A 27,253-nucleotide genomic window follows, 5' to 3' on the forward strand; every position below is an offset into this window, starting at 1 on the left:
GGTGTTGTAGCATTAAGCATTTGTATTGCACTCATGTTTTGGTAGTGGTTGGTCTTGTAATTTTTGACTAACAGACTCAGTGAAGGTCATGCATGAAAGCTAATTGTGTGCATTCTTACAATATAAAACTCCTGCTAATAGTTCATGAATGAGCTGTTTCCTAAGGATATGGCATTTTCTGGGAAAAAATTATGAACAGTTTTCCAAGGTGATGAGCGTCTAGTTTGAAACAGTCTTGAGTAACAATTTTGGTTTAGAAATGTTGGATTTTAGTTCCCATATTCCAAATCTCCAGAAGTTTTTATTTTTCCTAACCTGTAAAGTAAAATTCATTAACCTTTTATTGGCTTATCTTGAGTTTTTGTAAGCTTAAGAATTCTCTAACGAGAGGCCCAAGATTTGATAATAGTTGGAAAACAGTACAGGCTGCCACTGTAGTATGATGGTTCACAGTGTGATGTTTCGCGATAGTGACATCTGAGAAATAGGTTAGAAATTTGTAAATCAGTGCTGAGTTTTTGCAAAGCAATAGATTTGAAGAAGAATCACATTCAAATATTTTTTCAAATAGATATAAAGTTTTAAGGTATAAAGTAAGGTTTTTCAGCTATGGTGTCTTTTATAATATGTAAACAAGAAAACAATAGATTTTCATATTCCAGCCTCTGATGGTCACCTTCTGGGTAACACCAAGTTTCTATATTCCTAATGCCCCATAAAAGAGGGTTCTACCTAAATTGAAAAATGTTAGAACAGGTAATGTTATGACCAAGTACATCAACAAACATAGATATCACATACTAAAATGGATAAACATACTTTGGAACACTTGACAAACTATTCAATCAACTCCCATCCCACATCACCACCACCTACCTCAGTCCCGCATCTCCTGCATTTCTATAAGAATAATTGAATATTGTCTGATTTACATAGTGTGATATATTTTATTGATGATAAGCTAAGATGTTTTGGGAATAGTCCATACATGAGAGTTAGATTGAGGAAATTTTTGGTTTGGAACTTAACCTCCTTATGATATGGGTTTCAGTGACTTATAAGTGACCTTCTTTTATAACAACAGATCCCTGTAATGTAACTGTTGTTTTATGAGGGTCCCTTCACTGCAGTATTTTATTTTTTTCTCATTTAGGTTTGCAAAGATTTTAGAGCCTGTTGGTGAGCTTTGGCCTATGGGTAAATAGCTGTTTTTTCTCATCTGTGGTGCATATGTGGAATATTGTAAGAGTTCAGTTTTGAAAGCTCTTTTGCAGTAATAATAGAATTTTTGACTGACTGGCAGTTGGTATTATGACCATCGTGTTTCAACTCCTTGCCTCCCCCCTCTTCATTTGTCATTTTTCCTTTTTGTATTTTGCAGTGGTGTTTTTTGTATTTTGCAGTGGTGTTTTTTATACTTGACTGCTGTTTCCTGCATTAGTGAGATAGCATTAGGGACAGACAAACAAAAGCCACATCTGCAGACATTCATTTTCTAGCTGTCATGTGCCATGCATTGACACAACCCCCTATCCACAACCAGGCCTCAGACCTTTTCATGCCCTGGTTTAGTTCAGTGACAGCACATTGTTCCCTCTATACCACATTGTTTCATTCTAATCTGTGTGAGCCTTTCAGCCTCCTGCATGTTTAGACCCTGATCACTTAGTCTTTTTCACTCCATCCTTCCATCTCCAATTTGGCCTTTCCCATCTCCTTGTTCCCTCCACTTCTGACACATACAACCTCCCTGTCAACCTCTCCTTTCTCATTCTTGCCATATGTCTTAATCACTTCAGCACACCCTTTTCAGCTCTATCAGCCACTTTCTGTATTACCACACATCTCTGTTACCCTTTTATTACTAACTATATCATACCACCTTGCACCACATATTATCCTCAAAAATTTCATTTCCAACACATCCACTCTCCTCCACCCTCCTTCATCTATAGCCCATGACTCATATCCATACAGCATTGTTTTGACTACCGTATCTAAAGATATACTCATATTTGCTGTCCAAGATAACAACCATTATTTCCACACATTCTTCAGTGCATCCAGAACCTTCCTTCCTTTGCCCACTTTATGACTTGCTTTTGCTTCTCCGGTTCCATTTGTTGCCATGTCCACTCACAGGTATCTAAAACACATCACTTCCTCCAGATTTTCTCCAATGAAACTCACACCCCAGTTAACCTCTCCCTGGATTCTGCTGAACCAAATAACCATGCTTTGTTCACATTTGCTCTCAACATCCTCATTTCACATATTATTCCAAACTCAGTCACCAACTTCTGCAGTTTCCCTTTTGAATCTGCCATTAGTGCTGTTTCATCATCAAACAACAAATGACCCCCTTTGTTGATACTTCATACCTAACAGACTGCATATTTGCATCTCTTTCCAAAACTTGCATTTATGTATCTCACTATCCACCCCTTAAACAAGTTAAACAGCCATGGAGACATCTCACACCCCTATCACAGACCAACCTTCACTTCCTAACCATGCACATGCCTTACACCCATGATAAAATCTTCTCATTGCTTCAAACATCCTTCCTCCTACACCATATATTCTTAAGACCTTCCAAAAGGCATCAACTTTGTTGTACGCTTTCCCCAGTTTCATAAATGCATACGTCTGATCCACATAACCTCTAAAACAATATTCTTCCTCTGAACATGCCTTCACCTGCCAGTCACTGCTTTCTCATACAGCTTCTATAAATGGTGGTTAGAAAGGTGCTAATTAACCAATCAACAACATAGTCACCCCTTTCTTAAGAAGTTCAACTGCAGTACCATCCACTCTGGCCTCCTTGCTACATTTCATCGTATGTAAGGCTTTCAGTACCTTTCCTTTCTTCACCAAACCACTCTCTCTATTGCTCTCTCACCTCGCATACCATCCTGCCACAAACACCCGACATTTGTCACCTTGTCATCAGACACATTCAGTGGTCCTTCAAAATACTCATTCCATTTCCTCCTCACTTCATCATTACGTGTTGCCACTTCCACACTTGCCTCCTCCACCTTGAGGTACTTATGGTAATTCTGGCAGGATTTAGATGTTTCGTTTGGTGATACATCCTGTTGCTTAACAAGAAAACAATAGATTGTATTTAAAGGGATTTTTTTAATTAGTTTAGTGGTGTTTAGTGTCATTACATGGTCGTGTCGCCCTCACTGCCACCTTCCTTCCTTCATCCTCAGCATCTGAGTGTATTTCCCCCTTTTTTTTCTTTTATGAGGGGGTGAAGGTTTTAGGTGTATGGGCCCCTCTTAAGGGGAGTTACACTAGAGTCAGGGACCATGATAATATCGCTCTTGTGATCACTCCCACAACCTTCCCTCTCTGTTGGACCCTTTACTTTTTCTGTTCACTATACCAACATTCGTTGTCTCTCTAGTAACCTCTCCTCTGTTGAACACAATCTGTCAAGTACCTCTTCTAATATCTTAATTATCTCTGAGACACAGTTGTCCAATGATGTTCTCATTAGTCCCTTCTTCATATCCAAATATAGTCTCCACTCATGATTGAGTTTCAAAGGTAGTGTTTGTGCTTATTCCAACATCAACACACTTGTTACATGCCCAAACATTATGTGGCCCAGGTTTGTCACCCAACTTCCTCACTTTGTCTTTGTTTTGCCAATTGCTCTCCTAATTCTACAAATTTTATATTTTTCTTTGACCATCTAGACTCCTGCCATGAGACTGTGACATCCTCTCACCCGCAAACTGAGATCCTCTGCCTTGGGGATTTCAGTGTCACAATAGGGAATAGTTGAATTCCTCTCGTATGGGTGGTGGAGGGATTGAAGCCCTCACATTTTCCATTCTTGGTGACTAAGAGTAAATTATCCCCCACTCTACCCATATTCCTATGGCTGTGACCATTTTCCTCATATTCTGGATCTGTTCTTCACTTTTAGTCCATCTCACTATAAGTATACAATCTCACCTCCAATTGGTTCATTTGATCACACTCTCATAAATCTATCTATTTTAACGGCACTTCCCCCTCCTTCAGCCCCTTCTAAGCATAGATGTTGGCACCTCAACAAAGTTGTCTGGAATAACTTAGGTCACTTCTTTTCTAACTTTCCTTGGGTAAATTACTGTCTCTTATGTGGTGATGCTTCTGTCTCCACTAAATGCTTTGCAGAGGTTATCCTTGCGGGAAATGTAAGCATTTATCCCCCATTCCTCCAAGACGATCTTTTCATCCAGTCCATGATTCTACTGTTCTCCCGTTCTAAGGCCATTCAATTAAGGGATCAGGCATATCAGGCTTGGAAAAACTTTCCTTCCTTTGACTCCCATTCAGCTTTTACCACTGCCCACAATCACTGCAAGTGCAATAACCTTTCCTTGTCATCCAAGGTCTTTCTGATCTTTATATGAGGGTATCTTGCTCTACCTTTCCTTCTTTTTTCCATTCTGACAGTATTATATCCGTCCCTGCCATATACAAAGCAACTCTACATGGTTCCTGTTTCTCCTCTAACTCCACCTTGGATGACTCTTAACATTCCTTCACCCCATGATGCTCCTCTTACTAATCCTTTGCTCCTCTCCATAATTTCTTCAGACTGTTCGAAAAGCCCTTCTCTCTCCGGACAAAGTGGGGCAAGGCTTATTAAAAGAGTGTCTCTCTGAACTTGCATCCGTGCTTGCTCGTCTGTTTTGTTTCTGTTTGGAAACCAAAATTTTTCCCTCTCTTGGAAGCATGCATTGATACATCCCATCCCTAAGAAGGGAACCTGTTCTGACCCCTCTAACTTTCATCCAGTTGCTTTGACATCTACCATTTCCAAAGTCTTTGAATCGCTCCTCAACTCCCATATCCTTATACACCTTGAAACTCACAGTATAGTTTCTGTAAGGCAAGATTTGCTGGTGATATTCTTTCTTATCTTATCGATGTCTGGTTATCATCCCCTTAATGATTTTGGAGAGTCGTGTGTTGTTGCCCTTGACATATCCAAAGCTCTTGACAGGGTGTGGCATCAGAGTCTCATCTCTAAGCTCCCCTCTTTTAGCTTCCCTCCCTCACTTTCCTCCTTCACATCCAGCTTTCTTAGTAGCCAGTCTATCTCTGTGGTTGTTGATAACTTATGACCTGGAACATTGCAATAGACAGGACATTTTAGTAGACAGGTTTTTCACTTCAAAAATTCTTGATTACTTTCCCTTGTTTTTCTTTTTCTTTTTCATAATTTTCTCTGTATTGTCCGTGACTGGAGCCTTCAACATCAAAGAATAAAAAATTAAGCAGTAATATTGATGCAAACCCTGGGTTGTGGCATCACAGAATCAGATGCTTCTGCACATACTTTGTCTTTTATACCTCAGTTGACACTCGTTAGAAAAGTAGCTCCTTGTATTTGGACATAGGGGAGAGGACTGTCTACTTTACGGAAAATTTTTTTTGCACAGAGCCAGAGTGTTGGGAGCTACTTGTAGCAGTACCATACCTTGCTCAGTATACTGTGATATGTTGGTGGACAGGACCACCGCAGTGCAGTTGAAAATTACTAAAGTAGTACTTGCTAAGCCAAAAGCTTTTCCTTAAAAAACAGGTTTGAAAAGATTTGCTTTTTCTTCCAAGTTGCGATTGCTTGTGGTTACTTTGCCTTTTAGAGTTTTCTCAGTGCCATTTGAGATTGTCTCGGTTCACCTTGGTTTGTGGAAGCATGAGATAGGGATGGATATAAAATAGTGGATTGGCCCACCAAGTGCTGTTGAGCTTTAGTGACCTTTTCAATTCCAGTTCTGCCATATAGATGTGCTAACCCCCCAATAGATGTCTCTTGTTTTGAGCCCCTACTTTGCAAGGTATTCCCTTTGTACACATATTTATTCAAGGTATAATAGAGCTAGAAGTGAGCATAGTAGAATGAGAAAGGAGGAACAGAGAAGTTTTGAAAAGAGTATTGTGGATAAGGCAGATGAAATCTAAAACTCTTCCTTAAATTCACCAGAAGTAGATTGACAGATAATCAGATTAAGGAAATTGGAGGGAAAAGTAGTTGAGGATGATGTGAAGAACTGACTAACAAATTCAGAAGTGTTTTTATAGTGGAAGATGCAATAACTGTATCACTATAGACATGGGATGGGGAGGAAGGTTTAGAAAAATTGAGATATCTTGAAAAATCATGCACAGCATATTAAAAGGTCTCGACCTGAACAAAGCTTATAGTCTGGATGAAATTTCACCTTTAGTTATGAAGATGTGTGCAAATACTTGAGACAAACCTTTTGAAATACTGTTCAAGATAATAGTGGAAAAAGGCAAAGTACCAGTGGAGTGGAAAAGAGCAAATGTCTTACTCATCTATATATAAGAAGACTGGAAAGAGGCACTGAAGTACAAACCAGCCTTCTTGATGAGTGTGGCCCATAAGTTACCATTAAAAGTTGACATAGAAACTGGTGTTGGTAGATGGTAGACAGCCACAGACAAGGGAGATATATAAATGGTACTACCTACCTGGGTACTGGGAGGGTTGTTGATGACTGTGTAGGGAGCCAGCACTTCAGTGATTGTCAAGTTACACTCTTATGACCCAGGTAGGTGTCTTTTCTCTCTGCCTCACCCACACTTGGACTGCTGGTATTCTGTCCACAAATATACAGTCTCTCCTTGTCACACATAACACTTGACAGGACTAACTCACTTAACTTATTCTCCTTACCTCTAGATTTTTCCTGTGGTGAGGCTATGTGCTAGCCCTACCTTTTGGCAAAATGGTTCAAGCAGTAGATAGAAGTGGAAGGAAGTTGGTATCATCTTGTGGTAGACTTGAGCAATATGGAGGATCATTAGGTATATTGTCAGTGAATACCAAACTGCCAGTGATGAGTCATTTGCAATATGTTTCAGAATCCCTTTAGAACTTTTTTGTTTTGTTTACATTATGATTGTGATTTACAATTTGAAATGATGTTTGGACAAAGTGTTTAAATTGCAGCAGTAGCCTACCCTGTTTAGGCTTAGAAAAGTCTCTCACCTTAAATTTTATTCTTTCCCACAATGAAAAAACTCATAGTTTTCAACTTTCTTTTCATTTGGAGAACTGAAATCCAGCCATTTTCTACTTATGTGGTTAAGCTTAGCTCCCTGAATTATCCTTTGGACCATGGTTGAACAAAAAAAATCTTAAGTTTTCACTCTCTGCCCTGCATGTTTACTGTTGTTAAAAAAAAGGTGTGATATACAATTTTCATTAGAATTGTGTGACTGAAGTACTGTCCTCCTTAACAAGCAGCTTGGTGCTGGAAGGAACGTGATGAGTGAGCAGTCTTCATACCAGTGTTAAGGTTTGTAATGAGATATCATTTTTGATAATTTACAGTACTACTAATGCAGTTTTCTTCCACTTTTTATATAGGCAGGATGAGTGCTCCTATACATTGAGACAGTACCAAAATGAAAGCTTATGAAAAATGTTTATCAGCTTAGTGAATGAAAATGACAGAGTTCACTATAAACATATAGGAGTACGAATAGATAACGCCTATATAACATCTAATTGTGAATGTGCTGAGAGGTGTAGTTGGTTGGATGCCTTTCAGAAAAGAGCAAATGATATAGATAGGAAGAGGATGGTGAAAATGAGTTACCTTGAAAAGAGGCATATGTGAAGAGGTACCAGGAGAAACTAAGTGTAGAATGACAAAAGGCAAAATTAAGTAAATCTAGGCAAGTGGGTGAAGAATGGGAGGTAGTAAGAGAAGTAGTGTGTTTATGTGCAAGAGAAGTGTGTGGCATGCAGGAGGTGGGTATCTAAGTAAGGGTAGTGAGTGGTGGGATGAGGAATTAAGTTGTTATTGAAAGAGAAAAGAGATGTATAGGTGCTATTTGCAAGAAAGGAATGTAAGGGATTGGGAGATGTACTAGAGAAAATGGCAGGAGGTTAAGAGGTAGGTGCATTGGTTTGAAAATGAAGGCAAAGGAGAGTAAGGTGAACAAGTATCAGCTTAGTTCAGGGAGAATAGGAAAATTTTTGGAAGGAGGTAAATAGCATGAGACAAATAAGAGAACAGTTGGGAGTATTGGTGGTGGTGGGGGGAGGGGGGGTAACAGGGGAGTGCTAACAAGCAAAGATGAGGTGAAGAGGATATGGAGCGAGTATTTTGAAGGTCTGTTGAAGTTGCATGTGTTTGATGATAGGCATGGCAGATGGCAGGTGTTTTGAATGTGAAGGTATGCAATATGAGAGAATTATGGCAAGTGGTTTGGTGAAGAAGAGAAGAGATGGTGAAAACTTGACATAAGATTAAGTGTGGCACAGCAGAGGGACTGGATGGGATTGCAGGCGAATTACTGTAGAAAGGGATTGTGTTGTTGATTGGTTAGGATCTTCTGAATGCCTGTTTAGTGTTGTTGTGTATATGCAAAGGGTAGAATAATGAATTTTTTTATTACAGAAGTAAAAGTGTGTTGCATGTACCTGTTAAGTTGTATGGGAGAGTGGTGATTGAAAAGCCAGAGAAATGCACAGATCATTGGATTAGAGGGGAACAGTGTGATGTGTGGATCAGTTGTTTGCTGTGAAGAATGTTTGTAAGAAATGCATGGAGAACATGATCTGGATAAAGCAATGATAGGGTTGATAGATATGCTTTGTGGAAGTGGCTATTAATGTATGGTGTTTAGGAAAACTATTAGATGAAACTAAGAGTTTTAACCAAGAAAAAATATAAGGGCATGTGTATGATTAGGAAGAGAGGAGAGTAAGTGGTTCCAATTGAAGATGTTCTGTGACAGGAGTTGTGATGTCGCCATGGCTGTTTGATCTGTTTATGGATTTATGGATGTAGTGGTGAGTGTGGTGAATACAGTGGTTTTGGTGAGGGTCAGGTCTGCTGTCTGTTAAGGGCAGGGTGACCTTGGAGGTGAGTCAGTTGCTGTTTCCTGATAGCAAGGTGCTGGTGGCATATTTCAAAAAGAAACTACAGAAGCTGATATCTGAATAGGAGAATGTGTAAAAGAAAGTTCAGAGTAAATGTGAATGAAAGCAAGGTTATCAGGTTTAGCAATGGAGAGACAGGATATATGAAGTGTAAGTTTGATTAGAGAAAACTTGGAGGAAGTGGAATATTTCAGATACCTGGGAGTGGACATATCAGCAAGTGGAACCATAAAAGGTGAAGTGAGCAAAGGTCCTGAGCACATTAAGGAATATGTTGAAAGAGAATCATTCACTGTTTATGAAGGCAAAGATAGTTGGTACAGGTAAAACATCCAAATTTTAAAGGTCTCCAAAATTCAAATTTAAAATAACCTTCATGTGTTTCCCAATTTTGTCAACTTTGGTTGTGCACACCCCTTCAATTCAAAACATTCAGTATGTGATTGTTGATATTTTTCATGTTTTCTCAAGCTGTCATGTGTAATGCATCGAAACCACAGCTCCCTGTCCACTTCCACTAAAGGGGGAGCTAGAAACCCCCCTCCTGGTATTTGGATTTCTAAAAGGGGAAGCAGAAGAAGGAGTCAAGGGGGAGTGCTCATCCTCCATGAAGGCTCAGATTGGGGTGTCTGAATGTGTGTGTATGTAACCGAGAAGAAATGAGAGATAGGTAGTATGTTTAAGGAGAGGAACCTGGATGTTTTGGCTCTGAGTGAAACAAAGCTCAAGGGTAAAGGGGAAGAATGGTTTGGAAATGTCTTGGGAGTAAAGTCAGGGATTGGTGAGAGGACAAGAGCAAAGGAAGGAGTAGCACTTCTCCTAAAGCAGGAGTTGTGGGAGTATGTGATAGTGTAAGAAAATAAATTCTAGATTGATGTGGGTTAAACTGAAAGTGGATGGAGAGAGATGAGTGATCATTGATGCCTATGCACTTGGTCATGAGAAGAAACATCATGAGCGGCAAGTGTTTTGGGGAGCAGCTGAGTGAGTGTGTTAGCAGCTTTGATGCTCAAGACCAGATAATAGTGATGGGTGATTTGAATGCAAAGGCGAGTAATGTGGCAGTTGAGGGTATAATTGGTGTACATGGGGTGTTCAGTGTTGGAAATGGTTAAGAGCTTGTGGATTTTTGTGCTGAAAAAGCACTGGTCATTGGGAATACCTGGTTTAAAAAGAGAGATATACATAAGTATACATATGTGAGTAGGTGAGATGGTCAAAGGGCATAATTGGATTATGTGTTAATTGATAGGCATGTAATAGAGATTTTTGGATGTGAATATTCTGAGAGGGGCAGCTGGAAGGATGTCTGATCAGTATCTTGTGGAGTCGAAGGTGAAGATTTGTAGAGTTCTTCAGAAAAGAAGAGAGAATGTTGGGGAGAATAGAGTGGTGAGAGTAAGTGAGCTTGGAAAGAAGATTTGTGTGAGGAAGTTCCAGGAGAGATTGAGTGTATAATGGCAAAATGTGAGAGCAAATGACGTGAGGGGAGTGGGGGAGGAATGGGATGTATACAGGGAAGCAGTGATAGCTTGCACAAAAGATGCATGTGGCATGAGAAAGGTAGGAGGTGAGTGGTGGGATGAAGAAGTAAGATTGTTAGTGAAAGAGAAGAGAGAGGAGTTTGGATGATTTTTGCAGGAAGTAGCAGAAATGACTGGGAGATGTATAAAAGAAAGCAGCAGGACATCAAGAGAAAGGTGCAAGAGGCTAAAAAGAGGGCAATTGAGCATTTGGGTGAGAGAGTATGATTAGATTTTAGGGAGAAGAAAAAGATGTTTTGAAAGGAGGTAAATAACATGCATAAGACAAGAGAACAATGGGAACATCGGTGAAGGGGACAAATGGAGAGGTAATAGCAAGTAGTGATGAAGTGAGAAGGAGATTAGTGAGTATTTTGAAGGTTTGTTGAATGTGTTTGATGATAGAGTGGCAGATATAGGGTGATTTGGTTGGGGTGGTGTGCAAAGTGAGAGGGTCAGGGAGAATGATTTGGTAAGCAGAGAATAGGTTGTGAAAGCTTTGCGGGAGATGAAAGCCGGCAAGGCGGCAGGTTTGGATGGTATTTCAGTGGAGTTTATTAAAAAAGGGGGTGACTGTGTTGTTAATTGGTTGGTAAGGATATTCATTGTATGTATGGATCATGGTGAAGTGCCTAAGGATTGGCAGACTGCATGCAAATGGAGAGGTAATAGCAAGTAGTGATGAAGTGAGAAGGAGATTAGTGAGTATTTTGAAGGTTTGTTGAATGTGTTTGATGATAGAGTGGCAGATATAGGGTGATTTGGTTGGGGTGGTGTGCAAAGTGAGAGGGTCAGGGAAAATGATTTGGTAAGCAGAGAATAAATTGTGAAAGCTTTGTGGGAGATGAAAGCCGGCAAGGCGGCAGGTTTGGATGGTATTGCAGTGGAGTTTATTAAAAAAAGGGGGTGACTGTGTTGTTAATTGGTTGGTAAGGATATTCATTGTATGTATGGATCATGGTGAAGTGCTTAAGGATTGCCAGACTGCATGCATAGTGACATTGTACAAAGGCAAAGAGGATAAAGGTGAGTGTTCAAATTACAGAGGTATAAGTTTGTTGAGTATTCCTGGGAAATTATATAGGAAGGTATTGATTGAGAGGGAAAAGGCATGTATAGAGCTTCAGATTGCAGAAGAGCAGCGTGGTTTCAGAAGTGGTAGGGGATGTGTGGATCAGGTGTTTGCTTTGAAGAATGTATGCGAGAAGTACTTTGAAAAACAGATGGATATGTATGTAGCATTTATAGAACTGGAGAAGGCATATGATAGGGTTGATAGAGATGCTTTGTGGAAGGTTTTAAGAGTATATGGTGTGGGAGGTAAGTTTCTAGAAGCTATGAAAATTTTCTACCAAGGATATAAGGCATGTGCACGAGTAGCAAGAGAGGAAAGTGATTGGTTCTAAGTTAATGTTGGTTTGCGCCAGGGGTGCGTGATGTCTCCATGATTGTTTGATTGGTTATGGATGGGATGGTTAGGGAAGTGAATGCAAGAGTTTTGGAGAGAGGGGCAAGTATGCAGTCTGTTGTGGATGAGAGGGCTTGGGAAGTGAGTCGGTTGATGTTCGCTGATGATACAGCACTGGTGGCTGATTCGGGTGAGAAACTGCAGAAGTTGGTGACTGATAAAGTGTGTGAAAGAAGAAAGTTGAGAGTAAATGTGAATAAGAGCAAGGTTATTGGGTTCATTAGGGTTGAGGGACAAGGTAATTGGGAGGTAAGTTTGATTGGAGAAAAACTGGAAGTGAAGTGTTTTAGATATCTGGGAGTGGACTTAGCTGCTGATGGAACCATAGAAGTGGAAATGAGTTAGAGGGTGAGGGAGGGGGCGAAGGTTTCGGGAGTGTTGAATAATGTGTGGAAGGCTAGATCATTATCTCTTAGAGCAAAAATGGGTATGCTTGAAGGAATAATGGTTCCAACAATGTTATGTATTTGTGAGGCATAGGTGATAGATAGAATGCGGAGGAGGGTGGATGAAATGTTTGAGGACAATATGTGGTGTGAGGTGGTTTGATTGAGTAAGTAATGAAAGGGTAAGAGAGATGTGTAGTGATAAAAAGAGTGTCGTTGAGAGAGCAGAAGAGGGTATGTTGAAATAGTTTGGACGCATGTAGAGAATGAGTGAGAAAAGATTGACAAAGAGGATATATGTGTCAGAGGTGGAGGGAGCAAGGAGAAGTGGAAGATGAAAATGGAGGTGGAAGGATTGAGTGAAAAAGATTTTGAGCAATCAGGGCCTGAACTTACAGGAGGGTGAAAGACGTGCAAGGAATAGAGTGAATTGGAATGATGTCGTATACCGATATACTGACTTGTTGTCAGTAGATTGAAGCAGGGCATGTGAAGCGTCTGGGGTAAACCATGGAAAGGTCTCTGGGGCCTGGATGTGGAAAGGGAGCTGTGGTTTCAGTGCATTACACATGACAGCTAGAGACTGAGTGTGAACGAGTGTGGCCTCTTTTGTCTTTTGCTGGCGCTACCTCACTGGAGGGAGGGGGGTGGGGGTGCTATTTCATGTGTGGTGGAGTGGCACCGGGAATGGATGAAGACAGCAAGTATGAATATGTACATGTGTATGTATGTATGTATATGTATGTATATGGTGAAATGTATATGTATGTATATGCACATGTATGGGTGTTTATGTATATACATGTGTATGTGGGTGGGTTGGGCCATTCCTCGTCTGTTTCCTTGCAGTACCTCGCTGTCATGTGAGATGGCGCTTAAGTATAGATAAATATAGATATTATATGTATACATATATATGTGCGTGTGTGTTTGTTCATGTATATATGTCTGTATATGAGTGGATTGGCCATTCTTCATCTGTTTCCTGGTGCTACCTCACTGACGTGGGAAATGGCGATCAAGTATAATAGAATGAATTAAAAAAAAAGATTCTGAGCAATTGGGGCCTGAAAATACAGGAGGATGAGATGCATGAAAGGGATAGAATGAATTGGAACAATGTGGTATACCAGGGTCGATGTGCTTTTAATGGACTGAACCAGGCCATATGAAACGTTTAGTGTAAACCATGGAAAGGTCTGTGGGGCCAGGATGTGGATAGGGAGCTGTGGTTTTGGTGATTTACACATGACAACTAGAGACTGAGTGTGTACAAATATGGCCTTTGTTTGTTTTCCTGGTGCTACCTTGCTGAAGCAGGGGGTAGCGATGCTGTTTCCTGTTGGGCGGGGTAGTGCCGGGAATGGATGAGGGCAAGCAAGTATGAATATGTATATGTGTATATATGTATATGTCTGTGTAAGTGTATGTAAACTTTAGTTATATACACACATGTATATGTGTGTATATGTGCATGTATGGGCATTTTTATGTATATGCATATGTATGTGTGTATGAGTGGATGGGCCATTCTTCATCTGTTTCCTGCCGCTACCTTGCTTATGCGGGAAATAGAGATAAAGTATGATAATAATGTATGTATATGTGCATGTGTGGGCGTTTAGGTATATATATGTGTATGTGGGTGGGTTGGGCCATTCTTTTGTTTGTTTCCTTGTGCTACCTCCCTAACATGGGAGACAGTGACTAAGTATGATAGAATAAATGGATATATATTTATTTATTGTTTATTATACTTTGTCGCTGTCTCTCGCATTAGCTAGGTAGCGCAGGGAAACAGACGAAAGAATGGCCCAACCTACCCACATACACATGTATATACATACACGTCCACACATGGACATTTATATATCTATACATTTCATCGTATACATATATATACATACACAGACATATACGTATATACACATGTACATAATTCATACTTCCTGCCTTTATTCATTCCCGTTGCCACCCCGCCACACATAAAATGACACCTCCCTCCCCCTGCGTGCGTGCGAGGTAGTGCTAGGAAAAGACAAGAAAGGCCACATTCGTTCACACTCGGTCTCTAGCTGTCGTGTATAATGCACCAAAACCACCCTTTCCACATCTAGGCCCCACAAAACTTTCTGTGGTTTATCCCAGATACTTCACATACCCTGGTCAATCCATTGACAGCATGTCAACCCCGGGAGACAGCGACAAAGTATAATAAATAGATAATGATTTTTTTATTATTCATTATACTTAGTTGCTGTCTCCTGTGTTAGCAAGGTAGGGCAAGGAAACAGACAAGGAATGGCCCAACCCACCCACATACACATGTATATACATAAATGCCCACACAAGCATATATACATACGTATACATTGCAACGTATACATACATATACATACACAGACATGCACATGTACATATCCATATTTGCTGCCTTCATCCATTCCTGTCACCACCCCGCCACACATGAAAATGGCACCCCCCTCTCCACACATGTGTGCAAGGTAGCGCTAGGAAAAGACAGCAAAGGCCACATTCGTTCACACTCAGTCTCTAGCTGTCATGTGTAATGCACCGAAACCACAGCTCCTTTTCCACAGCCAGGCCCCACAAAACTTTCCATGGTTTACCCTAGATGCTTCTCTTATATATTTGTATGTGACGTCTGTTCCAAATGGAACTTCCTCAGAGGAATGGCCATGACAACAGAGTCTCCATAACTGAAGAACTCTGGAGCCGCTACTTAGTCTTTAGTGCCTCATCCTTACAGGCCACTGGCAAAGGACACGTCTAGCGCAGTGTTTGCAGAGGCTCGTACTTAATGTTACTTATGACTGCTTCTAGCTAATACTCTTACCTGCTGCTTTTACCTAATGTTTGTACCTAATGCTCCTGCCTAAATGTTCTTATCTACTATGTCTCTTTACTGCTCATACCTTTTTGTTAAAAGGCAAAATGGTATAAGTTTGTTTAGTGTACCTGGTAAGTTATATGGGAAGGTATTGATTGATAGGATGAAGGCATGTACAGAGCATCAGAATGGGGAGAAGCGGTTTGGTTTCAGAGGTGGTAGAGAATGTGTGAATTACATGATTACTTCAAAGAATATGTAAGAGAAGTACTTGGAGAAACGGATGGATTTGTATATGCCCTTTAGCAGGTTTATTAGTTTTGCAGTGTATGAAAGGAGAAAACTGAGTTTTTGTGAATGAAAAGGAGGTTATCAAGTTTAGTTGAAAAGAGACAGGTTGTTGGATTGTGAGTTTTAATGTACAAAACTCCCAGTCATTGCTCTTAAAGAATTTGATCAGTTCACAAAGTTGCCATTACTGTACTTCTTTGGTTCTTGTGCCCAATCTTAACCCCCTGTTGCCTCCTTCACTAGCACACATTCAAAATCAATTATGGCATGATCACTCATTCCAATAGGAGCACCATGCTTTACATTCTATTTCCATGCTGCAGTGTGTAAAGATAAGGTCAAGCTGAGGTGGCACATCATCCCCCTCAGTTCTCATATGCGCTGCGACATGGTAATACAGGAAGATCATCTGTATAGTTTCAAGGAATTTTTGTTTCCCTGACTTAGCATCTACACGAAAATCTAATTTCTTTCAATCTGTTTCCCTGTGATTGAAATTCCCCTTTATCAATAATTTACCATCCTCTAGGAGGCAGTGTCTTGGAGCTTACTCCACCTTTCTTCCACTATTATTCTCAGTATACATATGTTCTGTATCGTACAGCATTATCATACACTTCCTGCTTATTTTGTATCACAGTATATGAAGGTATCTGCTATCAGGAGGGCTAATCCCCCTCCTTTGTTTTCTCTGTCACTTCTTGTTATTGTGAACCTCTGGACAGACTAGATTAAAGTTTATTTGTGTATTTCATTTCCACCATCCCCACAATGTCTGGGTTGCAATATCAGGCCATCTTCATTTGTGTAAAGAACCTTTAGCCTAAGGCACTTGCTTCTTTAAGTGCAGTGACCAAATTAAGAAAGCACATTCTAGTTATGGCCATATATGTGATGTGAACAGCTTGTGCTGAATATTTCCTTACCAATGAACTTGAAACCTATTCTGATATTTGCCAGCCGACAAGTAGCCTCCGTAGCTGTTCTCCTAAAGTGTGACTTTGTTAAAAGGTTAGGGACAAAATTGACTCCCAAGTCTGTCACACACAGGTTCCTGCAACAGTTTTCCCAGCTAGATGATAATCATCATAATCATATCAAGGCACTCTTTCACTGTGACCCATCTTCATTACTCCTATATATGTATACTTGGCTTAAACTTCATCAACCATGTGTCAGACAAACTGTTAAATTTGTCAAGGTCCCTTTACTAGGTAATGCGATCCCCATGCTTTTTTTCTTCCCTCATGACCTTTACATCATTTGCAAATGTATTAAGGGAGGAGTCCATTCCTTCTGGAAAGCCACATACATAGATTTAGAAGAGTAATGGTCCCTGAACAGAACCTTGTGGCACTGCTGGTGACCTCGATCTCATTTTGAGAAAGCTTCTCTGATATTTATCCTTTGTCCCTATCCTTTTCGATATTCATTTCACCATGGAAGTTGTGTAAACCATATTCCTGCATGGTGATCCAGCTTTTCAATCAGCCTTCCATGTAATACAATGTCTAATGCTTTCTGGCAGTCTCAGATACAAGCAGTCTTTTGTCTAAGAGAGTGCTCACTCCTGTAGAAATTCAAGAGGCTTGTTACACATGATCTTTTCCAAAACCATGCTCTGTCTATTTAGGCAATTTCTCCTTTGTAGAAAGTTATCCATTTGCAGAGTTATCCATTTGCATTCTGATTATCAATTCTAGAACCTTACAGATTACACTTATAAGTGAGATTAGTGTGTAGTTCAGTGCCTAATCCTGGTCTCCTTTCTTATAGAAGATGTGACATTTCACCTTTTCTATTCCCTTTGCAATTTGCCTTTCTCCATCGATGTCTTCAACAGTATTTCAAGAGAATAGGGGTTGTTGAAGTTTGTAGCATGGGCAAGCTTCATATCTCTGCTTGGAGGTTGATGGTTAGTTAAGGAGTGGTTTGGATAGAAAGGATCTGGATCTGAAAGATGTAATACTTATAATCCATGTTTTGTGTGATATGCTGCTATATTTGCATTTAACAAGGCCAGTTGGGTAGTTTAGGGTGGACTGGAGGATTTGTTTGTAAACTTTACTAAGGGATAGATTTTCTTGTTCAAATCCAATACAAATGAGTGCTTTAAAGGCATTTTGTTCCTTTTTTGTTGTGATTTGTAGTATGGAGGATGTATGTCATGTGTGTTTCATATGTGATTCCCTGAAGAGATGAAAATTTTGCCGTGGGAGTTATTCATTCAAGGTGACAGGAAGGTACAGACTGGTTTTGTGGGGCAAGTGAAGCATAGTTTAGAGTGGAGTGGATAAGTTGTTAATAGAAGATGCTAAGGGATTAATGTTCTCTCCAACTTTGGTGCTAGTTAGTGTTTTAAGGGCATTTAATGTATGTGTTGCTTTGGTGTTGATGGCTTTGGTGTGGGGAATGAATACTGTGTGTCATATGTGATGCCTAGAGTGGTTGATGCTCTGTTCAGTAGGAGTGATTGTCCATTCAAGGTGACTGTAGAGTATGAGCTAGATTCATGTCCATCTGAGATTGAAATGGTGATGTAAGATTTCTGTTGAGATGCATGCATTCTGTTATGGGTAATTATACTGCAGGTGAAAAGTTACCCTCTGTAATAATGGCTGCAAATTGAATTATTTTGATTTTCTTGAGATTCTGACATGTAGAACAAAAAAAAGTTTAAGTTACATAACTAGTTAAGGAGAGTAAGAGTCAGCTGCATAAAACAGTTACATGATTCCTTCACAGACTGTAATGGAAAGACACATGAACATTTTCAATTAATTTTTTTTAGAGGTGTATGTTAAAGTGAAACACATTATATTTTAGAAATATGTAGAGGTACTCTGTGCCATGTTACCATGTAAATAGGATAAAGAATAAGTTATTGACAGGCCTCTATGCTTTTTGGACCTTGGGATTTTGTTTTTAAATGCATATATAATGCATATATAAAGACTGATGGATGATATACTGGTAAAATTCACCTGTTAAGGAAGATACTGTAGTTTAGTATTATTGAAAAGTTTGATGTGTTTTGTCTATGCCCTTTATCAGGGTTGATGAGTGGAATTTAGTGGTTGTTGTCTGTGGCACAAGAACAGACACTGGTGGGACAGGTGGACGACAGGTATCAGAAGCTGATGGTCGGAGTTGGGCAGAAAAACATAAATTTTCCCATGTCTTGACTTCTGCTGCTCTTGGCAGTGGAATAACACAAGCTTTTCATGTGAGTATTTAAGAACATTCCCATCTATGTTGTTCGTCATCTGTCCGAGGGAACTATTAGACTTTTTCTGGATTTATGTTAAGTGATCTCTTGTAATGTGGCTTAATGCTAAACTGCAAGACCTTGTTTCACTTCATTATGATGGATGATGTTTTAATCTTTTGGTTAGATTTTCTGTTAGGAGGAAGGAGTATTTCAAGAGGCAAAAATAACAACCTAAACTTTGAGGAGTCAGACTCATACCTGTTACAGTTGCATACTAGATAATGGATCCATACCGGATAACATGTTAGTATTATAGAATGATACTGTTTGCTTATAGTACCCTATATTGATCTCTTTATTTGTGAATCTCTCAGCCTGCTACTTTATTGTTTTGAGTTTCTGTGTATATTTCTTTTTAAGATTATTATTCTAGGTTATAAGCTTGTTGCATGCACCTGGTAAATTGTATGGGAAAATGGTTATTGAAAGGGTGGTGGCATTCACAGAACATCATATTAGGGAGCAACAGTATGGTTTCAGGGGTGGCAGAGGATGTGCGGATCAGATGTTTGCTTGGAAGAAGTATCTAGAGAAGCGGAAGGATTTGTATGCAGTACTTATGGAAAGGTCTGTGGTATGGGTGCATTTACACATTACAGCTAGAGACTGAATATGAGCAGATGTGGCCTTCTTTTGTCTGGTACTGCCTCAGGGGGTGGCAATGCTATTTCTTGCGGAGTGGTTTGGCACCAGAATGGATGAAGGTGAGAAAGTATTAATATGTACATGTGTATATATGTGTATGTATGAGTATGTATGTATGTACATGTTTGTATGTATGTATATGTTTGTTCATATGTGTGTATGTATGTATGTTTGTATATGAGTGGATAGTTCTTTCTTTGTTTCCTGGCACTACCTCTCTGATGTGGGAAATGACAATCAGGTATAATAGAAATAATTGAAATACATATGGATCTGTAGAAAGCATATGATAGGATGGATAGAGAGGCTTTGTTAAAGTGGTATGAATAAATGGTGTGGGATTAAAGTTACTTGAATTAGTGAGAAATTTTTATCAACAGAATATGACATGTGTGCAAGTAGCAAGAGAAAAGAATAAGTAGTTTCATATGGAGATGGATCTGTAGCAGGGGTGTGTGATGTCACCATGTCTGTTTAATCTACTTTTGCATGAGGTGGTGAAGGATACGAATGCATGCATCTTGGAGAGAGGGGCAGGTCTAGGGTCTTTTCAGGGATGGAGGCTTTTGGGAGATGAATCATTTGCTGTTTGCTGATGACACAGTGTGCATGGGAGGTCAAGTTAGAAGCTGATGTGAAAGAATAGATTTGAGTGTGAATATGAATAAAGCCAAGGTTATTAGGTTTAGCTGTGGAGAGAATGTTAGTTGGTATGAGAATTTGATTGGAAAGAACCTTGAGGAATTGGAGGGTTTTACATACTTTGGGGTGGACATGGCAGCAAATGAACTCTGGCAGCTGAAGTGAGCCTTAGGATAGGTGAGGGAGCATAGGTACTTTGGTGCATTATGGAGTGTGTGGAATTAGGGTCTGTGAGAGCAGAGATCGGTATGTTTGATGGTATATTATTCCTCCTAATTTCATATGGATGTGAGGCATGGGGCCCTAATAAAAGAATATGGAAGAGGGTGGTTTTGTGGAAATGATATGTTTGAGGACAATATATAGTTTGAGGAGGGTTGATTGAATAGGGAATGATATGGCAAGAGAAAGGCATGGTAGCAAGAGTATGTATGAGAAAACTGAGGAGTGTTTATAAAATGGTTTAGACATATGGAGAGGACTAAGAATGTATACATGTTAGAAGTGGAGGGAACAAGGGAGAGGGTGAAGCTAATGGGGGTGGAAGGATGTAGTGAAAAATGCTTTGATTGTTCAGGGCCTGAACGTGCAGGAGGGTGTGAGGCATGCATGAGATAGAGCAAATTGGAATAATGTGGCATACAGGTGTTGACCTTCTGTCATTGTGTTGAACCAGGGCATGAAGTGGTTAGGGGAAGTCATGGAAAAGCCTGTGGGCCTAGTTGTGAGAAAGGGGCACTCTGTTTTTGGTGCATTATATATGGCAGCCAGAGGGTGAATGAGGCAGTTTTTTATCTGATTTTGGTGGTACCTCACTAATGTATGAAACACTGAAAAAGTGTAATGAATCATTGGTTAGTTTTGGCATGAAATGTGTTTCTTATATACAGTATTCAAAACAGATAGCCATATTTTGTGTATGTAATGCCTGATTAAAAGTTATAGACTTGAATTTGAAAAATAATCAAAATTTTTTTGAACAGACGCTTTTTGTGCAAGCCTTGCAAATGAAAGATGGGGTCCGCCAGCCAGGTGTAGGATGTGGCACAGTTGATCCAGAAATTTTACAAGCCATCCATCGTCTCATCCATGCTATTGATGATTTTGATAAGTTGGGAATAAATCGACGATCAGTTTCTAAGTAAGAGCAATAGTAAGCCTTTCATCCTTGTAAGATATTTTTAACCTCTCAATTCTCATGAATAGACAGAGCCCTGTGAGCATTTAAGAGAGCACTTACTTGTGAGTGGGTTAAAACACCAATTGTACTCCAAAACATAGGAGAAATTCATGAGATGCCCTGTTCGGCAACCATGAGATATATAGGATAGGCAGATGTTTGTCCACAGTAAAATTACCATGCAGTAATCTACATTAAGCCCATGGTGCCTGCCACAGACGGACATTTACTTGAAACCACTCATTCTCCTCTCCTTCTACTCACACATATGCCATACATCCTTGATAAAAACTTCTCACTGCCTCTAGCAGCTTTCCTCCCACACTGTATATTCTTAAGACCTTCCACTAAGTATCTCTAGCATCCCTGTCATGTCCTTTCTATAGATCCATAAACACTACATACAAATCTCTCTGTTTCTCTTAAGTATTTCTTACACTCATTCTTTACAGCAAACACCTGAACCACACATCCTCTACCACTTCTGAATCGCATTGTTCCCCAGTCCAATGCTCTGCAAATGCCTTCACCCTCTCAGTCATTACCCTCCCATACTACTTACAAGGTACCCTTGTCAAACTTATACCTCTATAGTTTGAACACTCGCGTTTATCTCCCTTGCCTTTATACAGTGGCAATATATATGCATTCTGCCAACCTTCAGGAACCTCACCATGATCCATGCATACAGTGAAAATCCTAACTAACCAGTTGACATCACAGTCACCACTTCTTAATATATTTATCAGCATTACCAGCTGCCATGCCACATTTCATCTTACATAAGCTTTCACCACCTCTTCTCTCTTCACTAAATCATTCTCCTTGACTCTTACACTTTGCATACCACCCCTGACATAAACACCCCACATCTGTCACACCATCATCAAACACATTAAACAGTCCTTCAAAATACATGCCTGTTCTCTTCCTTACTTCATGACTACCTGTTGCCATTGCTTTTTTTGCCACTTTCACAGATATTCCTTCTTGTTCACTTATTTTTCCCACATTATTCACTTCCTTCCAAACCATCATTTTATTCTCCCTAAAGTGTAATTACTGATACTCACTCACCCCAACTCTCTTTTAGCCTTTTATTCAACCCCCATGACTCTTGACCACCTGCCATTTTCTCATATACATCCCCCTGTCACTTGCACTTCTTCTCTGCATGTAGTGGCCAAATGCCTCTCTTTTCTTCTTTCACTAGCAACTGTACTTCTTCATCCCACCTCTCGCTACCCTTTCTAATCCACCCACCTCTCACCTTTTGCATGCCACATGCATGTCTACACATGCCAGTGCTGCTTCCTTAAATACCCTCCATTCCTCATCCATTTTCCTAGCTTCATTTACTTTTATCCTTTGCCATTTTACACTCAGTCACTCCTGGTATATCATCAAATCTATATCTTTCCAAGCTCACATACTCTCACCACTCTCTTCTCACCAGTATTGTTTTCTCTTTCCTAAAAACCTCAACAAATATTTGCCTTCGCCTCCACAAGATAGTGATCAGACATCCCACCAGCTACCCCTCTTTTACATGCCTATCAATTAATTTTTTTCATACTTGATCACCATTTCCCGCATTAGCAGGGTAGAGCCAGGAACAGACAAAGAAAGGGCACATCCCATCACATCCATTCACGAGCTGTTATGTGTTATGCACCAAAACCACAGCTCCCTATCCACATCCAGGCCCCACAGACCTTTCCATGGTTTACCCTGGACATTTGACATGCCCAAGATAATTCCATTGACAGCACCTCAACCCAGTTGTACCACATCATTCAAGTTCAATCTATCCCATGCTTGCCTTTCATCCTCCTGCATGTTCAGGCTCCCATCACTCAAAATCTCATTCACTCCATCCTTCCATCTCCAATTTGGTCTCCATGTTCTTCTTGTTCCCTCCATCAACACATATATCATATGTCTCTCTGTCTATCTATATCTGTGACACTTGTTCCAACTGGAACTCCCTCAAGGGGGTGGTCATGGCAAAGGAGTTTCCATGACTTGTGAACTCCAGTGCTTCTTCTTAGCCTTCAGTCTTATAGGCCTGTTAGAGGGCAACTCTAGCACAGTGTTTGCAATGGCTCCTACTAACTACTACTACCTGATGCTTCTGCCTACTACTTTTATCAAATGTTCTTACCCAATGCTCCTGCCTAAATACTCCTACCTACTACTTATATCTACTGTTCTAACCATTTTGCCAAAAAGCAGGGCTAGCACATAGTGCTCGCAGTATGAAAATCTAGAGTTCTGAAGATTGAGCTGAGTTCAGTGTTGTCAAGTGTTATGTATGACAGGGAGATATTGTTTGTTTGTGGACAGAATGCCAGTAGTACATGTGTGGGCGAGGCAGAAAGAAAAGACAGCTACCTGAGTAATGGGAGTGCAGTCTAACAATCACTAATGTGCTGGCTCTCTACGGAGCCTTCACAAACCCTTCTGATACCCAGGCGGGTTTTACTGGTAATATCCTCCTTGGTTGTTGGCTGCTGACCAACTTCTACTCACATGATACTACTCAAATAATACTACCCATGTATTTCCCTGCATGCTGTAAAGATGGCTGTGAGGGGTAGGAAGGGAAGGGCTGGAAATTTTCCCCTACTGTATTATCATTCACTATAAGAAAGAAGAGATTGAGGAGCCAAGTGAGGGCTTTCCTCTAAGGCTCAGTCATCTATTTCTGATGCTACATTATTAAGGCAGCATGTTTGTCAACCTTTCCTCTCTCTCATATTCTCTATATGTCCAAACCATTTCAGCACACCCTCTTCTGCTTTTTCAACCACACACTTTTTATTTCCACACATCTCTCCTATCCTTTCATAATTAAATCAGACCACCTCACACCACAAATTGTCCTTAAATATTTCATTTCCAACTCATCTACCTGACTCTGCAAAACTCACTCTATAAAGCCCATGGTTCAAATAAACCCATTTTTGTTCTAGATAACATTCTCTCTTACCACACATTCTTAGTGCTCCCAGAACTTTTTCCCCCCTCCCCCACCTTATGACTCACTTCTGCTTCCATGGTTCCCTTTGCTCCCATGTCCACTCTCAGATATCCAAAACACTTCTCTTCCTCCAATTTTTCTCCATTTAAACATACACCCCAACTAACTTGTCCCTCAACCTTGTTGAATCTAATAACCTTGCTTTTAATCACATTCACTCTCTACTTTCGCCTTTTCACACATTCTTCCAAACTTAGTTTCTGTAGTTTCTCACGCTAATCAGCCACCAGTGCTGTGTCATCAGCAAACATCAAGTGACTCACTTCTGTGGCCCTCTTCTCACCCAGGGACTGCATACTTGCCCCCGTCCAAAACTCTCACAGTTACCTCCCTCATCCACACCATTGACCAACCTTCCTTTGAAAACATCTGCTCACCTCTCTTCCTACTCAGATGTGAGTCTTACACGCTTGATAAAAACTTCTCAATGCTTCTAGCAGCTTTCTTACCACACTGTACATTCCTAAGACCTTCCACAAGCATCTCTGTCAGCCATGTCATATGCCTTCTCCAGATCCATAAAATGCCACATACAGATCCATCTGTTTTTCTAGATATTTCTCACACACATTCTTTAAAGCAAATGCCTGATCCACACATCCTCTACCACTTCTGAAACCACACTGCTCCTCCCTAATCTGATGCTCTCTACATCCCTTCAGTCTTTCAATCAGTACCCTCTCAACAGACATATACCCAGTAGTTTGAACAATCTCCTTTATCTCCATGCTTTATACAGTGGTAGTATACATGCATTCTGCCAATCTTCAGGCACCTTACCATGATCCAAATATACATTGATTACCCATACCAACTGACCAGTCAACAGCACATTCACCCCCTTTCTTAATACATTCAACTGCAAAAGTTTGAATGGAGAAAAACTGGAGGAAGTGAAGTGTTTTAGATATCTGGGAGTGGATTTGGCAGCGGATGGAACCATGGAAATGGAAGTGAGTCACAGGGCGGGGTAGGGGGCAAAAGTTCTGGGAGCATTGAAAAATGTGTAGAAGGTGAGAACATTATCTTGGAAAGCAAAAATGGGTATGTTTGAAGGAATAGTGGTTTCAACAATGTTATATGACTGTGAGGCGTAGGCTATAGATAGAGTTGTGCAGAGGAGGGTGAATGTGTTGGAAATGAGGTGTTTGAGGACAATGTGTGGTGTGAGGTGGTTTGATCGAGTAAGTAATGAAAGGGTATGAGAGATGTGTGGTAATTAAAAAGAGTGTGGTTGAGAGAGCAGAAGAGGGTGTTTTGAAATGGTTTGGTCGCATTGAGAGAATGAGTGATGAAAGATTGACAAAGAGGATATATGTGTCAGAGGAGGAGGGAACGAGGAGAAGTGAGAGACCAAATTGGAGGTGGAAAGGTGGGGTGAAAAAGGTTTTGAACGATTGGGGCCTGAACATGCAGGAGTATATATGTATACGTTGAAATTTATAGGTATGTATATGTGCGTGTGTGGATGTGTATGTATATACATGTGTATGTGGGAGGGTTGGGCCATTCTTTCGTCTGTTTCCTTGTGCTACCTTGCTGATGTGGGAGACAGCGACAAAGTATAATAAATAAATAAAAAAATTATTATGGAATTATTGCCACACACTGTCAGGCATTATTGCACAATCTTCATGATTGATGACAAATATCTAATAGTGTTTGATACTCTTCAATCATTTGCACATGCCTTCAGTCTTACCCACACATGTTGGAAATGATTGTGCTGTCACAGTGATAATCAGTCATGCATGAATGTCTATAGAGGCCATTAGGGGTATTTACTGTTCTGAAACTTGTATTGACAATTAACAGAAGCTCAGTCTCCTTTAGCAATTAAGATTATAAAGGCCTTTTAACCTGTATAAATATGGTGGTCCTTAGTATACTGTTTTGTACAATATAGATGAATTATGTTTCATGATAATTGTATGAATAGCTCCATAAGTTAATTCTTAAGATTTAGTGGATATTGATTCAAGTTTTTCTGACTTAGGGATGACGTGAACAAATCATACCGTCGTTTGGCAGCACTCGTTCATCCTGATAAGTGTAAAGCACCTGGAGCAGAAGAGGCCTTTAAGGCTCTTACACAGGCAAGAAACAATCTCCTCAAAATGTTGACAGAAACCACAGTGTAACAGTTCTGGAAAAAAGGAAAATAGTTCAAAGATTATTTAAATATCAGTGTCATATATATATACATAATATATTTTTTATCCCAACTGAAATGTCGATAATGTTTCGCAAAATGTCTGAAATTATTTTAGGGAGGGATGTGTTTAGATAGATATTGTATTGAAAATTAAAAATGGATTTTATCAACTAAAGTTCATGTTCTTTTCACCATATTTTATGTTAGCTGCTTAAGTGGGAAGGAATTGACTCATAAGGGAACTAGTTTGACTATCATACTCTCCTTTTTCACCTTGTATCTGTGGTGTGCTAATCACCATAGCTAATGCCCAAGAATGTATTGGAAATTTGATGTACAGTGAAGAGAAAATATGCACATATGAATGCACCTTGTTCTCAAGGAGGTGAAAAGGTTAATATTAAAAGAAAACAGAGTATAATTCAAACAAATTATGGAGTGTACAGATGGAATTTATATATATATGTACAAGATGAGTTGTTTTGCTTCCAAAAGGTTGTTGTCTATTTCTGAGATATATAATGGAAGAATATTTAGATACCCCAGCAAGATGTATTGTTTTTCTGTTTTTGAAGCAGCAGTTACATTGTTGTGCTGTGAATGACCAAAAGAATTGCAGAGAGTGCTGCTGAAGTTTAGAATAGAAAATGTGTTTCAAGTACAAGAAGGTCAATACTTGACAAGGAGTGTCACTGATACGCAAACCATTGCCTTGCCATAGAGTTACCAACTAGGTTCTCTTCCTTCAAGTGGTCTGTTGCCTCAGTACTTTAGCCTTAATGAAAGAAAGTGAAAAGTAGCCAGCCTGGTGTTACCTATCAACTGAAATTAGCACTTATACGTTACCCATCCCCTTAGTA

At 39.9% G+C, this 27,253-nt stretch overlaps 1 protein-coding gene across 6 annotated transcripts in view; it reads left to right on the forward strand.

Annotated features, from left to right (window-relative positions):
- Positions 1–26,568, forward strand: part of LOC139750755 (dnaJ homolog subfamily C member 27-like) — a 111,943-nt gene extending 85,375 nt beyond the window's left edge. For all 6 annotated transcript variants that reach the window (XM_071665495.1, XM_071665486.1, XM_071665477.1 and 3 more), the window contains 3 exons: positions 18,512–18,683; positions 20,999–21,156; positions 26,235–26,568. In XM_071665495.1, the coding sequence (XP_071521596.1) occupies positions 18,512–18,683; positions 20,999–21,156; positions 26,235–26,379 (475 nt within the window). In that variant the 3' untranslated portion in view covers positions 26,380–26,568. The remainder of the gene's footprint in view (positions 1–18,511; positions 18,684–20,998; positions 21,157–26,234) is intronic.
- The last annotated feature ends 685 nt before the right edge of the window (positions 26,569–27,253 follow it).

Source organism: Panulirus ornatus, chromosome 1, assembly GCF_036320965.1.
Source record: "Panulirus ornatus isolate Po-2019 chromosome 1, ASM3632096v1, whole genome shotgun sequence".
Classification (NCBI taxonomy): domain Eukaryota; kingdom Metazoa; phylum Arthropoda; class Malacostraca; order Decapoda; family Palinuridae; genus Panulirus; species Panulirus ornatus.